General features: G+C 43.9%; 1 protein-coding gene across 7 annotated transcripts in view; it reads right to left on the reverse strand.

Annotated features, from left to right (window-relative positions):
• The window catches only part of SH3KBP1 (SH3-domain kinase binding protein 1), a 287,724-nt gene that overhangs the window by 51,345 nt on the left and 219,819 nt on the right, over positions 1-16,560 (reverse strand). For all 7 annotated transcript variants that reach the window (XM_012730359.1, XM_012730361.1, XM_012730360.1 and 4 more), the window contains one exon: positions 3,950-4,057. In XM_012730359.1, the coding sequence (XP_012585813.1) occupies positions 3,950-4,057 (108 nt within the window). The remainder of the gene's footprint in view (positions 1-3,949; positions 4,058-16,560) is intronic.

Consider the following 16,560-nt stretch of genomic DNA (forward strand, 5'->3'; position numbering starts at 1 on the left):
GCAGACCCATGCATTCCAGACTGGCTGGCATTTCAGTCCCCGTTGTAATTAGTAAGCTGGCAGCCTGCTCCCAGGGTGAGTCTCTGAGTGGGCAAAGGTGAGCTTGCCTCAGCGTCAGGCATCTGCAGAAATCTCTGAGAGCGGGTTGCTGAGCTGAGGCTGGGAGGGAGCCCCTCCACTGAGGAGTAGTCACCAAAGAAACACCTCCAAGAACCTTTGCAACCACACCCCCCACCCTTGACAAGGCACAGACTGAGCTGAGGCCTCTAAGTCAACACATGCTAGGACAGTAACATCTGGGATTCTGAACAGAGCCTGAGACTTTCATCCAACACTTGTACAGAAACATCCTTCTAGAGAACCCCTAGCTTAATGCTGTAAATGACAGGGAGAACTTGCCTCTGCATTACTGAGTGTCCTCGTTCCTCGTCTTCCCTCAGTAATGATGACAGAGCACGTGCACTGTCTCCTCAAAGCTCTCGGCAGATTTAATCTTTCCATTGTGATATTCAATTTTACTGCCAAGGTTCAAAATAAGCAGAAAGCCGATGAATCTAGACTCTCTCACAAACAGTTTACATAATTGCTCTAAAATACACACCAAGAGATTACCGGGTAACCTCTCGAGGAAAAGCCCCTAAGCGTTTCTCCCCCTGGTAAGCGAGAATCTGCTGGGCACAAACTGAAAGAAAGACCGCCAGGAATCCCCAGAGGCTTCGGGGTAACCACCTGAATCCACAGCCCTGCAGAAAGCACGCCAGCCCCATCAGACGGCTTCGGGGACGCCTACACACTCATGAGGCCAGCTGCTGCCCAGACGCTGAGCGCGGCCTAGCCTGAGCGGCGGATTGCCCGCTCTTCTGAGTGAACGGCGCAGCCCAGCCACTGGCGAGACAAGATGACATCTGCTGAAACTAGTGGCAGAATAATGTTTCAGACTCTGCCACTTACATAGTGCCTTTGTGTAAATGATTCTAATCATCGTTACACAGTCAGCTCGGCAAATGCCTGCCCCCTCTCCAGTTACGGTGGCGGCTCACCAGTTCGGGTGCTGCAATAAAGGCCGGTGTAACAACCAATGCAAAGCTGGTTGGCTGGTTTTATAGGCCAGATGGGGATGCAAAAGGATGCAATATTTTGAATTTTCCGAAAAGTAAATGTCACATTATACAATCGCTTCTTAGCTGTAGGTATTACTTTGTCTGACAGGTGTGACTATTGTTTCTCTAAAATTGAGTTTTCTGCTTCTTCGGGACAAGGTTAAAAGACCTATCAAACGTTGGCTGCTGCTTGTCTGGGGCTGGAGATGCCTGTGAGGCACTCAACGAGCCAGCCAAGATGAGTCTACCCATCACTGACAACTTCACTGTCTCAGTGGATGTCTTCCCTTAACACCTTACATAACAGAGCAGCACTTCTAGAAAAGGATGCCACAGAGTCTTCCATCTCCCGTGTAGATTTATTGCTCCACTACAATTTGACTGGAAACCTGGAGGCAGGGTGCCCCCAATGTAGGCCACCACAGGCTGTGCCCATTTGTTAAAAAGAATGATCCAGATTTTATCGTAGCCTTCAAAATCATACTACCTCAATCAGAACCAAGAAGGCAGCAAATGACCAGGAGGACAGTGTGTTTGCTAAGACTCCTTGACCAAAGGGGGAGGCGTCACATGAAGTCCTGGCATCACCCAGGATGTGAAGCATTTACCAGGATCACATTTTGCCCTGGAGAAGGGCAAAATAAGCAATCTGGATGTGCTCTGGCCTGCACTCCCTGGGAGAGCCCACCCTCAGTGTCCTTGCAGAAAGGTCTGGCCCCGAACACCAGAACCACTGTCCACATCCAAGCCCACAGGGCAGCAACCACGTGAACACTTCACAGCTCATCAAGCAGCATGGGGCCCTGCCTGAGGAGAGTGAATGATGACTGAACATAAAATGAAGTTGCCAGGCGGCAGATCATGAAAAAATATGAGCAATAACACCAAGAGTGTATCATGCTGTGCTCGCTTGTCTTCACAAATATGTTTTATAAAGCACTAGATTTCTTTTTAATGGCTGCTCATCAGAGTTCTCAGATGCATTTGTGTTCCCAGGGAAACTCACCAAGGCTGCTGGTGACTCGGCCAGCTCCAGCAAAAGGGACCCACACTCAGACTTCGACAAGATGGCGCAGTCCCACCTGGAGTCCTCCCACGTGGTGGAAAGTGTTGCAAAGCCCAGAGCAATTAACATACAGGGCATTTGCTGAGTGCTAGGCATCATTGCAGTTAATCTTCTCAGCAGCTTCATAAGGTAGGAACAATTATTCCCGCAATTTGATAGCTGAGAATACTGAGGCCCAGAGACTGAGCTGGCTTTGCACAGAGCCGTGGTTCATGCCCGGGTCTCTTGGATGTCACAGCCTCGAGTCTCAAGCACAACATTCTACAGATGTTCCCCCAACCTCATCCCCATGTTCTGCTGCTTTGAAACATTTGTTATCTAGTCATTCCTAAATGTCAGCATCTGTTTTGTTTGCAGCGATGGCTTCTGTCACTGGAAAACCCAAACACTGCCATCAGCATCAGTAAAAAAAAGTGAGAGATCTTGCTTGGAGGACTTAAGTGAATGGACTCCCTAAAATATGGTTGGCAACTGACAGGTGGGGCTGTCATCAGCTAGAGGTCTGCTTCTATCAATATACTGACGCTTCCCAAGCTGTAATGTGCAAATAGATCACTTTTGTTAAAATGTTAATAATGATATGTGGTTCATTTTTTTTTTTAAATTCCAGTTCTGATGCAGGTCTAGGTGGGGTCTAAGAACTGCTGACAAGCTCCAGGTTTTGCTGCTGCTGCTGGCTCACAGACCACACTTTAAGTGTCATGGATTTCAAAAACACGGACAGATTCTCTGGACTGCAGATCCAGGTCCAAGAGAGGACAGCAGGTGTGCAACAAAATATCCTTCAGTGAAACAACACAAGAAGGAAACTATTAAGACATCTAACAGGTACGATTTCAGGCTTCAAGCCAGCTTAGCCATCTGTGGGACATAATCTTGGAGGACACCGACACTGACCTCAAGCTTCTCGACCAACTACACCCATTCATCTAAGCGTATAGCATGGGGCAGTGCATGGACTGTCACAGATATTTAGCGTCCTTGGCAAACAATCTGCCAGCGTGGTATCTCTCCCTCCTGAGGCTCCAAGGGAATGGTGATGGGTCACAGTCATATTCATGGGCAGTGACAGAGCCCATGGCTATGAAGAGGATCTTGGGTGGGGACGGTGAGCAAGGAGCCCTCAGGATGGCAGCGGTCAGACTGCTGCCTCTTGGGATGCAAAGGTCTGCTCCCTTTCAACACTGCTCATTACGTCAGCAGCAAAAAGAACAGTATGCCTGGAAGGAGGCAGAGAGACTGACTCAACTACACAATGGCATCCTAGAACAGATTCCCACAGAGAAAGCCTGAGAGCAGCTCAGGGTGCGTGTGCATGTGCGCGCATGCGCGCACACACACACACACACACACACACACACACAAACTGTGGGAAGATTAGCAGGCCCCACTCTGTGTCCTGCAGCCACTTCCACCATAACCGCCACATGACCACCCCCCAAGGGTATGTTCCACAGGACACAGGCTGTCCACTTCCCAAAGAGAGCACCCGAGGGATCCTGTCATTTCTTTGGGTGCTCTGCGTACCTTATCTTGCTTGTTCAGGCCACAACCCTAGAACAGGGGTCACTGTTCTCAGTGGACAGATGAGAAAGCCGAGTCTCGGGAAGTTAACGGACTTACGCCCCACCACACTGAGCTCAGGGCAGTCCAGGGCTTGGAACCCAAGTCCATTGAACAAACATGCCAGTGCGCCAAACATCATCGCCCTTGCACCCCAAGGCCCATGACGGGTGGGATCCTGGCAGCATGTGGAGCAGAAACCAAAACCACGAAGACTTACATTCCCCTCCTTTTCGAAGTCTGGTGGCAGCAACTTCACGAAGTTGTCGGGGAACACGCCCCGCCTGCCGTTGAGCTCTCCTTCCCACCAGCCGATGTCGATGCAGTCCTGGAAGACAGGGGAGCAGACAGTGAGCGATGGGGCCAGCAGTGCCCGGAGAGCAGGGCCTCTCCTGGAGCCCCTGGCCCTGTGACAATGGTTACTAGGACTGAATTAGCGCAACTTTTGGAGCACAAAAGCTGCAGTGTGCTAGGATTGCTGGCTGGGGCTCAAACCAGGGCTGCTTCTAGATGCCCCAGACCAGTAAGATTGCTCTCTTTTTTATCTTCAAACACGGGAAGATAAGTATTTTTGTTAAGTTTTAATGTTATCGAAATAAAATTGTTTTATTAACGGCAAATGTGGCTTAGAAAATCTCACCTGCACAATGTCCTTTGTTTAGCCTGTCACAAAGCTTGTTGAAATTAAAAGGGCTTTGCGACAGTCAGCCAAGCAGAAGAAAAATCACATTTCAGCAGCTCATTAATGCACTGCTCTCCACCTTCTCCTTTCTCTGCTGGTGGCACAGTTGTCATCATGAAACCCCTCCCCCACACGACAGAATCCAATTTTGCTTAAATAAATCTAGTTATTCTTCCAGATCAGAGCTGCTTGCCTCTGAATAGCCCCCATTCTGCAAATGGAGTCACCCAACATTTATTGAGCGCCTACTCCATGCCAGTGGCTGAGAGTTTTAGCAATACCCCTTATGCTTGCGCTCCAGGTCAAATTCCACTTCTGCCATCCCCGTCCAAGGCTCCCTGGACCCCCCTTTGCATGGGCATTTCTCCCTGCCCAGGTATGTACAGAATATGCCTCACTGTCAAGTACATGCCCTTGCGTGGAAACCTGACTCTCAGACTGAGATCAACAACCTCTACGTGAAGCCCCAAATGAATGAAATGCCAAAAGCTAGTTACACTGAGGACTTTTAAAGTCATATCTGAAGCAGGAAATGCTCAAGAAAGTGAAGAGACCCCAGGCTCAGGGCCCACGGAGAGATGCTCGTGGCCCCACACAACACGAAGGGACTTGGGAGAGAGGCAGGGATGACTTGAGCAGCACAGTGAGCTGCTCTGGGCCCGAGGTGGCTCGCTTGTGCTCCTAAGATCATACTTCTGCCTTTTCCACCATTATACCCCCACACTGCACAATGGCCAACATAGTAACTATTTATGGAACTGATGCCGACTCTAACCCTGAGCACTGTGGTCACTTACAACCTAACACTTGTCACAGTGCTACCTGCTTTAGTTTCTGAAGATCCTGCCTAAGTCAACAGGAGGCCAAGATCAGAGGACAAGCGACTGCCACCTTGTCCTACACCAGTGGCATCTGCTATAAGGAAAACTGAGGCCTTAGAAGGAAACACAGGTTTTGCAAGTGGGTACTTAGTCCTAAACTCAACTCTCATCGATCCAGCATCAGAAAGGATACCTGAAGCATTAAGTTCAGATTTATTCTGAATAATAGAAAGAAAAAAAAAGGCCCTCCAATGTGAAAGAATGCTTCTCTTTCAGGGAAAATGATGAGGAGGCCAAGTGTTCTTTTCCCGCTCACGTCACACCCCCAAACAAGGTAGCATCAGCTTCCTACAAAGGGCTTCATATGAGGGTGTGGGGGGCAGGACTTTGGGTCCTCTGAGGTCTTTCTGACCTCCAGAAGTTAGGTCATCAGTGACGATACCACAAAAATTTATGAAGGCGGTACGGTGTGGAATTTCTTCACTCCCAATTCTTAGAAATTGTCTTGCAATCTAGAAGGCTCTGCTCCAACGAAATGTTTAATGCATTTATGCCCCTCTTTTTCTGGATAAGTTCTCCTCATCTTCAAATGCCAGCTGGAAATTTACCTTTAGGAGGGTGAGGAAGATGAATGCATTCTCTTTTCTCTAACACTCACAACTGTGTTAATTCGCACTTCCCTATATTCTCCCAGAAGCATCTATTAAATGCAAATCATATTTGATTACTTCTGTAGGCATCGAACATTAAACATGGCAAGGACATGATCCCTGACCTCAGGGAGCCTAAGGATTTACATGAAAAACAGACAGATATGATACCACAGCCTCTTTGACAACAGGTATCAACTGGTACCAAATATAATTAAGTCCTTTTCAAAAAATCTTAAATGTTTTCATGTGTGAAGGGCGTGCTTACATGAGGATTGGAAATACCCACACATTCATTTAAAATCTGACACAGAATTATGTCCATAAGGGACACTTGAATACTGTTTGGTGCTGCATACTTCTTTACAAGGTTTTCTCCCAGATTTTCTAAGAGAGTCAAATCCTTAAGGCAGAAGCTTTAGCCTCACACAAGCACTAACCCAAGAACCACTGTAGTGAAACATTTCATTGTGTATGTGAGAAGGACAATTACAATGATTTTAATAAGTAAAAACATCCAGAATAACTTGAAGAGTCATACACACCTCAGAGGGGGAAGAGCACATGTGAGGGACACCACCTCCCCTCACAGCTCAGTGGCTGGGGCGGGCCTCTCTACTCAGCTTCTTAAGGACAACCCTAACAGCCAAGGCACTTGGGGAGTCGCATATGAGAGGCATGCACACAGTTAGAACAGTAGCATCACTGTTCTGACCAGCATGAGAACAAACAGAAGGCACGGGCGTGAGGTAAGCACATCCAAAAAGAAAACTGCGTGGAAGGGGAATAGTCAGGTGCTGCAGGACAGAAAATGGCTGCAAGGTCAAGATGCCTGTAGTGAGAGGACTCAGTGAATGGAGGCACTGTGCTCTTTCTAGCAATAGAAGCTAATTTAAGGAACACAGGAACAATTTTGACAGCAAAATGAAAAGTGAAAAGAAATCCTCTCCAACAAACCACACAAAAGAACTAGCCTTTTGATGACAGAGATGAATAGAGAATTCTCTGTATGAAGGCCATGCTTCTAGAAGAGCAGCAAATTCAATGTATTTATTGAGAACCTAAAACACTCAGGAGATGAGGGGAATTCAATGAGGGAAAAAATCATTGTGTCCTCACAGGGCTCCCTACTTCGGAGCCTAGTGGGAGAGGGAGACACTGTAGCAGACAGAACACAGAGACAACAGCAGCAGTGGGGCCGCAAGAATCCACCAGCCTGAAAGGAAAGAAACAGGGCAAGATTCGAGGCCATATAAAGGTTAAGGGTGGATCAGGGACCAAGAAGGAAGGACTCTGGTCATGGAGACAATGTTCAAGAAAGAAGGAAGTGCTTGGCCCCTGACCAAAGTGATATTAGGTGTGAGGCAAGATGGCACCCACATGTGACAGAGGAGGAGTGGAGGGGCAGGTGGCCAAGGATTTGTAAGGCCAGAATGTCATCAGGGTAGAAGTTGATGTCCCCAGGGAGGTGTGTGAAGGCAGGTCTACGAGGCAGTAGCTGATCACTGAAGAGAGTGGCAGTGTCACCAAACTACCAGAGGACTTTACAAGTCCCAAACCAGGGACACTATTAATAGTTACACCATGACCACGGACATAACCCAAGATGATGGTCCACCCCAGAAGACTTTGAGATTCTATTAAGATTGAGGTAAAGGCAGTACAGGTAGGTGAAGGGATGGCCTCTGAATGAGGTGGGAGTTTGCAGTGAAAGATAAGGGGACCCCTTTCAAGAGTCAAGAGCAGCGAAGAACTATTTCTGACACAGAACGCTCACTCTTCTATAACCAAGTGTTCAACAAACAGCTTCTCTATGCCTCAGGAAAGGCAGATACTGAAGTAAAATATTTTTTCTTATGAAAATGTTTTTTAAGGAGTGAATAAACAGAACCACAGGTGTGCTATGCTCCAGTCTCGGTTTATGCACCATCTCAAGGTATCCCAGGTATTCTGGAGAGCAAAGTTGGGCCACCTGACACTACTTAAGTGAGCCATCAGGGATAACAACTTTGAGTCGACACACAGGGAACCCTTCCAGAGGTGCAGGGAGTGATAGCACTGCTAGGGTGCAGGTTGCACAGACTGATGTTAGAGACCCTGAGGGATACTGTGGTGGGGAAAGCATCTTAATTAAGCGCACATGCATTTGTCATGTGACTCAGTGCCCTCCTCAGATAAAAGTCCTTGGTAGCAGTCCATACTTGGAAGGGAGCTGACAGGAGGATGCAAGGCCTCAGCATGTGTCTGAGGAGACTGCCTGACCTCAATGTCATGCCTCAGTCTGTTCAACCCTACCGGCGAGCCCTGGGCAATATGGTTGAAGCACTTGTCACTCCACAGTTTATGGCATCAACGACCTGTTGAGAGCCACTCCCTGGCATCAAGCTGTCAGCAGGGGTTCACCAGTGAGCTCCGGGGCATGCACCTCTAGTCCAGGCACTTCACCTCATTGAGAAAAACTTGTCATTTGCTTGTAAAATGGTTAAAAGAATGAGTCATCAACCTCACCTTATGCTCCATTTTGTGACATATGTAAAGCAACACATTGGATCAGTGTTTCTCAGACCTGGCTGTGTGTTTAAATCACCTGGGGAATTTTTAAAAATTCCAGTGCCTGGGGAAAACCCCACAGCAATTAAATTGTAATCTCTGGTGTGTGTGGCTTGGAAATGTTTTTTCAAGGCTGTTAGATGTTTCCAATGTGCAGGCATCTTGTGAAAATGCCAATCCAATGGGTCTGGGACAGGTCTCAAGTAGCATTTATTTTTATTTTAATTTGGAGTTAGTTACATTTTTGCTCTTCGACTCACCTTCTGCCAAACCACCGGTGCCAAAGTACCCTCCCTTTGTCCTTTCTTCTCCTCTCTCCTTCTTCCCTCCAGTAACCATTAAATACTTTCACTAAGTCCAAGATTTATTCCTGTTCTATTTCACCTGTGTATAGTTTTTTTGTTTTTTATATTTCACAGAGGCGTGAAACCAACCAATATCTTTCACCTTGACTTATTTCACTAACAAAATTCCCTCAAGGTTCATCCTTTTTGTTCTAAGAATCCATTTTGTACTAAAAGCCACGGATTTCACCTTTTTATCACAGCTGTGTAGTATTCCATTGAATATGCTTTTTTTTTTTTTAATCCATTCATCTATTGAAGAGCACTTAGGTCAGTGTGATGACCTGGAAACTGTGGACAGTGCATTTCTAACAGGTTTCCAGGTGATGCTAAAGCTGCTGGTCTATGGAACATCCTTTGAATGGTACCAAATACCTAGTACAGTAGATGGAAAATATAAATTCTGAATAAATGTTGGCTCAATGAAAGAACAGAAAAATGGCCCAATCTCCCCCCAGGCTATTTGGTTATTTCTTCCAATTTTCAAACATCAGAATTGAAGTCAGGTTGAACAAAGACACAGGTGTAGATGAGCTACACAAAGAAAGCTTCATCATCTGCACTAAATGTATAATTTATTCATAATTGTGGTAACAACTTAAGAAGTACCCCCAAAATTTAAGCTGCATTTTCTCAGATGTTTTCAGTGTCCTATGTGAGCAAAGACAGGAATATATAGCTTAGAAATTTATACATTAAACCAAAAGAAGAAAACGGGTCAATCAACAGGTCCAAATGAAAAAGTAGAGTATTCTGCTCAGTCAATTCTCCTGGTAGTCAGCTGTCCCCTCCCTCCTTAGTACCTATTTCCCAGAAATTATGCAACATGGCTATTTTTCACAACCTCTCTGATGACTGAGATACGATTCGAGGAGACAATGAGTGCTACACAATTTCAGTGTGGCTGCTAAGTGAGCTTCAGAGTGCCCCAGGGGGCCTCACACCCTCAGCATCCCACCAGCAGTACGGAAAGCACTGCTTAATATTTACTAATGAACGCCTTCTGCACAGAGCTTCAGGGGAGCTGTTGAGAGAAAACTCCACGGAAGCTGGAGCCCAGGAGCACTCAGCTCTGACTCTGCTTGTTAACACCTCCCCAAGAGATGCAATTATTCTGCATGGCTGGGATTTCTCCTCAGAATTTCCAACATCCCCATAAGTCAGTTACTAAAGCAGGCTCATCAACATCACAGTTTATGAAGTAACAGGGAAAAAAAGAGAGCTATGGTCTATCTCAGTGTCAGAGAAATGTCTGGCATACCAGAGTTAATGAGGGAATCCAAGAAACCAGTCCCAAGGACAAGCCTACTGAAGAAATAGTCACATTCCAATTGCTAATACCCTAGGATCATCAAGGCTTAGGCAGCCACTCTCTCATTCAATGTAGTGATACTGGTACTAGTCTCTGTGATACTAGAAGACTTCAAAGGGTTCACCCAGTTGTAAAAAAAAAAAAAAATCTTAGCTTTCTGTTAGGTAATAATGTATAGACTTTGCTATACTAACTTCTTATTTTTTTCCATTTTATAAGATCAAGCCTCTTTGGGGCCATGCCATAATTTATTCAAACATGAGTTGATGCCTGAAAACTATTCTGAAATGCCCCTATACAGCTTATATCATCTTTTACAAGCTTTTATTATACCTTGCATATTCCTGTTCCTTCATACATCTAGTAATTGTGATTGTATGTTCTCAATAACTGTGCATGCTACATTGTTGAGTCACTGGATTTTGTTGTCTTCCTTGCAAGAATGTTGAGTTTTGTTAAGACTGGCAAGTTACTTGCAGGTCAGCTTGGTCTGTCAAGGCCTAGCTTTAGGTTTGGTTAGAGTGGGTCTAGGTTAGCATTATTCCTATGGTTGCTTTTCCTTGATTCTCAATTGGATGCCAGAAGTGTCCAGGAAGACTCTTCTACTCTACTTAGTCAGAACTCCAACATCTCCCCATCGCTGATGACCTCTGAGATACTCACTTGGCTCACAGCTCACCCACCACTCATACTATTTTCCCCTGCTAAGTCTGATAGAGTCTAGTCTTACTGTTGTACAGCTTACTATTTTCCCAAAGACTCAAGAGATCCCTACACAGACTTCCGGAGCTCTTTCTTTGTGCAACGTGTTTCTCTGCAGTCCCCTGCCTTGAAAACTTCAGCTACCTTGGCAGTCCTAAAATACAATTTTCATTTAATCTATCCAATGAGTCTTCTGCTCTTTAAGAAACTCTGCCCTGTGCTGCAAGTTAAAAAGCATCCCAGGCAAAAAGTCAGGGTTGATGTCAAACTCACTGTGTGCTTCCTTTCTCCAAAGACATCTCTGTGTCAAGTTCTGTCCAGTTCTTAAAATAAACCTACCTTGTATATTGTGTCCAGCTTTAGAGATGTCTATGGCAGGGGCAAAGTCCATTCCTTTTACTCCATTTTGGTCACAAAAAAAGAAGTTATATAGTCACTTTAAAAGATTGTTTCTTTAATTTAAAGTGAGTTTATTTCATTCTAGATATAATAAAATTTGAAGTTCTACCTTTAATAGTCTGAGCTATTTTAAGGCCTAACTCCCCAAAGAAGTCCTAGAGAAAGAATTTCTGAAACGAAGATACTACGACAGTTTTTAATTACCCTGGAGTTTCCTTTGCTAGTCATATGTGCCTTTCCCTAATAAGGCAGGTAAAGGAGTCCCTATGGAAAAGTAGAGTCACTGTGCAACATCTTTATAAGTAAGAGAAATGCATTCAATAAGTTAGGGCCACGTGATATTGTTTAGATAATGGCACACATATACAATAATATTTTTAAACTGCTAGTGGCTAAATATGCCTGGAAGTCATCAGCTGAGAGGGAGATTCTAATCACATCAGGACCTTCCCGTTCACCCTGGAGAGCTAAGGGGATCACTACCCTATACCCCTAAAGCCCACTCATAGCACATGGGTTAGGATGCTACAGAGTAACCCAAGAATCCAGATGCCACTATGAAATGGGAAAAAGCTGAAACCAAATCTCCAACCCCTGAAAGAGAATAGAGCTTCCATGGGCATTGCAAGAGGTAGCCAGGTATCAAGAAGGCCCAAGGGGGATTTAATAGGGCACAACGCAGAGCAGGAGTCCCAAGGCCCTGTGCTCACAGCCTATGTTTCCTCTCAGAAAAGGGTGCTTCCATCGGGAGTCTCTTCAGAGAACAATAACTCTGCTGTGTGGTCAACTCCATCCACGTATGGCATCTTGTGCAACTGCATGTGGGACATGGCCTGATAGTTGCTACATAACAAACAGAGCAGAACTTCTCCCTAATTTCATCTGCAGCTTACAAACCTTTAAGTCTCAGGAAACAACTATACTCTTGTCTTTTTTTCTAATGGCAAATAAAGACTTTCTACAACTATAAGCCTACTCCTTCAAAACTCAGTAACCTTGTGAGAAGATGCTTGAAGAGAGAGCTTTTCCTGTTTATTTGCAACCCTGTTTTAAGCATGATAAGAGAGGTGGACCACATGAGGCTACATAAACAAATGCAAACCATGAAGGTAGCGTTTTTACATTTTTTGTTCATTTAAACAGAACCAAGTAGGCGAAGTTATGTTACAGTATGTTTTCATAGAAACTTTCCATCTTCTACTTCTTAGGTTGTTTACACTGACATGACCACTTAATGCTAAATTTTAAAAGCTATTTCTAATGCCACCTGCAACTCATCCAAAGCTATTGCTAACAGCACCCCTGACCGCTCAAGGACATACATCCTGTAGCTGAGCCTTTCTTTCCATTTATGTTTATGTTTCAAGAAGTGTATTGATTCTGTATCCAAATAGATGACTTTCTTCAACTGAAAGGATAGTAGATGTAATAAAAAAAAAAACTGACAAAGACATGGGCATTTAGAAAGCATCTTTCATAACGTTCTAAGAGATTTTCCTAGCTCCTGCACCAGCTCTAAGCGATACAAAGAAAGGTGTAAGGATGAGGGCTGGAGAGCATCTTCATTTTACAGACAAGCACTGGGAAGGAACATGAGGTAAAGGACAAAGCCATGGTCCTTATGGAAGTCAAGAACATCCAAGACAGCTACAGCAGCTCTTGGCAAACTGCTGAGTTCCTACCTTCTATCTCCATTCTTCATTAGACAAAACTACTTTTTAATTAGGATAACTTATTTCTTTGCATAAGCATTTGTTTGGGGTCTTTTCCTCCATGCTCAGCAAATTTAGCTTTTAGGACTGTGCAGTAAGTAAAAACTCCAATTCCCAGGTCAAATCCAGGCTCTGGAGCTGCCCAGCTGAGTGCAGACCTGACTGGTGGCTTGTGGCTACAACAGCTCATCACCCGGGGCACAGTGGCATGGCAGAATGGGGGACAGGGAAAGGCTGACTATGTGGGAGTCTCAGTCTGACAATACAAAGGATATTCCCAGGAAGGCCAAAAATAAAACCAAAGTCCTTGAAATTCACTTAACTACTTATCAGCTCTTTACTAAACACCAGCCTTCAGACAGCCTTGTAAGAAAAACAGACCAACCAGTAATGATCTCTTAATATTTTTGCAGAGCAAAACTTTAATTTTGCTGAATCACGTTTAGCAGGTTTTTTTCTTCCTTTCATGGATTGTGCTTTTGATGTTTAACAACTCTTTTCTCCTATGTTTTCCATGTTGATCAATAGGCCACTTTGAGTTACCCTTTGTATGTTTTAGATTTTGGTTAGGGTTCATTTATTTCTCTCTCTCTCTCTCTCTCTCTCTCTCTCTCTCTCTCTTTTTTTTTTGGTCTATGAATGTCAAATTGTGCCAACATCATTTATTGAAAGATTAACCTTTTTTCTTATATACTCTTTGTGCTTTTGTTGAAAATCCATTGGCTATATTTTTATGAGTCTAATCCAGGGGCCAGTAAACCATGGCCCATGGGCCCAATCTGGTCTACTGCTATTTCTGTACAGCCCATGAGAATAGGTTTATATTTTAAAAAATCAAAAGCTTACTATTTCAAGAAATGAGAAAATTATGCAAAAATTCAAATTTAAGTGACCATAAACATTTATCGGAACTCAGCCACGCCCATTCACTTACATGTATGACTGCTTTAGCAAAGTTTTGACAGAGACTCTAAAACCTATAAAGCCTAAAATATTTATTTTCTGGTCTTTTGCAGAAAAAGTTAGCCATACCTTGGTGTAAGATATGAGGATCCTTCTTACAATCATACAGAAGCTAAGGGCTCACTTTAAAAAAGTACTATAAGAAGCTTTAAATCGAACCTCTGAAAGCTCCGGGGAAGAAGGAAAAGAAATGCATTTAATAGCTGACTACCCTTTCCAGCTAGGACTAAAATATAAAAGCCTTGCGTAAAACTATACTTAAAAGGATGAATTTTACTGCACTAATATTTATTTTAATGACATTTTTCTTAAATATCTCCATGAGTCATAGACTAAGGAAAAACATTTGTAATGTGAACTATGACAGGCTAATGTCATGCCTATAAGGCAGTTCTATAAAAATCAATTGGAAAATGACACATAAAATTGTCAATTTGAATAATCATTTTTTAAAATGCAAACATCTATCAGATTAGCAGAGATTAAAAAGAACAATAATATTTAGGAGCAACAGAGACAGGGTGACCGTCTTCTACACTCCTGTGGGGAAGCAAAGTGGGCGCAGTCTTTCAGAACAACACTTCAATGTCTTCGAGAGGCACTGAAGCTGCATTTGAGTTAGCCCTTCTCAGCAGGAAGTAGCGACAACCACGACAATTCACACATCTACCGTGAGCGCGGTATTTTCTGGGCTTTACCTCCTATGCCTCACTTAATCTTTGCAGCCCTGGGACTGGGAGGTAGTTTCTAGTATCAGCTCCATTTCACAGATGTGGAAATTGGGACAGAGAGAGCGAGCAACCTGCCCATGGTGGCAAAATAGTAGAAAGGGACAAAAATAATCACACACCCATGAATTTCCAAGAAGGTGATGACTACATGCAAGATGGTCTAAAATAAGGTCTAAAGCTGGGACCAAGCTAACTATAACGCAATGGTAGTATCGCACACATTCGTGTGCTAGAGAACCATTTTGCCGGGCCGCTGAAATTGGAAAGACAGAGAGATGAAGTAGCATATATATGATCGTATTTTTATTTTGAATGGTAACAGTGTGTGCATACAGATTAAAAACTCTGCAAGAATATGGGCTCAAATATTAAAAGGTATCTGAAGGTGTTAAGATCACAGGTGATTTTGACTTTTCTTTGTAATTATCTATTATCTGTTTTCTTTTTTTTTCTTCAAGAGTAAGTATTCACAAAATTTTAAAGTATTATTTAAAAGTGCATCCCACATCATTTTTCATTTGAGAAAGCATATTTTAATAAAATGCAAATATGACTGTAAAGAGCAGTTGTATATAACTTTAATAAATTTACTTTCATCCTAAAGAGAGTTAAACTAAATGATAAAGGGGATTTTCAGGGAAAGTATTGACCTTAATTTCAGGATAGTTCAATCTACCATGGAAGAACTTCCTGTCACTGGGCATTTGTCGTTTCTTCTGCCGATAATAACTTATAATAGCAGTAACTGTAATTTGCCTTTTACATTTCTAAAGCATTTCCAGCCATAGCAGCTCAGTTTAGCCTCCAACAGTCTCTCAGAGTAACAGAAATAGAAAGGCTGCGCAGAGAGAAAAGGAGAGGTTCTCTAATGCCTGAAGAAACTGGCAGACTTTCCTGTGTGTGTCAGGAAAGAAGTCTCCCCAGATGATGTGGCCAGGAAGCCTGATGTCCCGCCACTAAAGCATAGCACTCTGGAGAGGTACTAAGCTAAACAAAGAGGATGCCTTTTAACAGTTTTATGCCATCTGTGGTGGCAGGTAAACATAAAATTTTGCATCCACTGCAAATCATCTACCTATGAAAACCTCAATCAGGATCACCTATATTTTGGGGTGCCACTGTTTTGACTGTCTACTGGTACAAGAAAGATACTTTCTCCGACTCCCAGTCTTATGTTTAGCCTCCTCACCTAATTGGTAGCTGTGCCTCTGTGATGTACACACGCCCGGCCAGGTGGCATCTTGACCAAACACACGTATGGCACCAGGATTCCTCTCAGCCACCCACCGTCCTTGGCTGAGAGGAACACAAAACAGCAGCAAACTATACTCCTTGGGATTTCTAATGTTCTCAAGAGCAGATATATTATGACTTGTCATGAGAAAGGACACACATAGTCTAACAAGACAGGCCATACTGCAAGAAATATATCCTGCGACGTAAATGACTCATTGCTGAACACTGACATTTTCCAAATGTGTGTAAACCCAGATGATCCCAGACCTATGCTTAACTTCTCCATCCACTCATAAAACATGTCCTCTTAATGGGCCTGTCAGCATGTCATCATTTCCAGGGTGACACCTGCTAATTTACTCCTCACCCTTGAAACTACATTTAATCCTAGCATTTTAGCTCTGCTAAAAGCTTCAGCAGTTCAGAGAGAAGGGTCAAGGCCAGAAATCTACTTAGCTGACTGCCTTTCTTCTACCAACCTGAGGACCTTTCTGGAGAGCCCTAGAGCCACTTCTCTTTGAGGAAACATCCTTTCTTCTTGTGGGGCGGAAAGACTGGAAGTCTGAAGACAGTTTTCTAGTGAATAAATGTTTCAATTAATGAATTAATGGGAGGGAGGGAGGAAGGAAAAATAAATAGCAGAACAAACAAAAGAACAAGTAATCATAGTGACTTAGGAAGGAGCCCAGGACTCAGGCCTACCCACATCCTCTCCCTCCCCCTCCTCCA

This window comes from Condylura cristata, unplaced genomic scaffold, assembly GCF_000260355.1.
Source record: "Condylura cristata isolate star-nosed mole 26May11 unplaced genomic scaffold, ConCri1.0 scaffold00027, whole genome shotgun sequence".
In the NCBI taxonomy this organism is placed as follows: domain Eukaryota; kingdom Metazoa; phylum Chordata; class Mammalia; order Eulipotyphla; family Talpidae; genus Condylura; species Condylura cristata.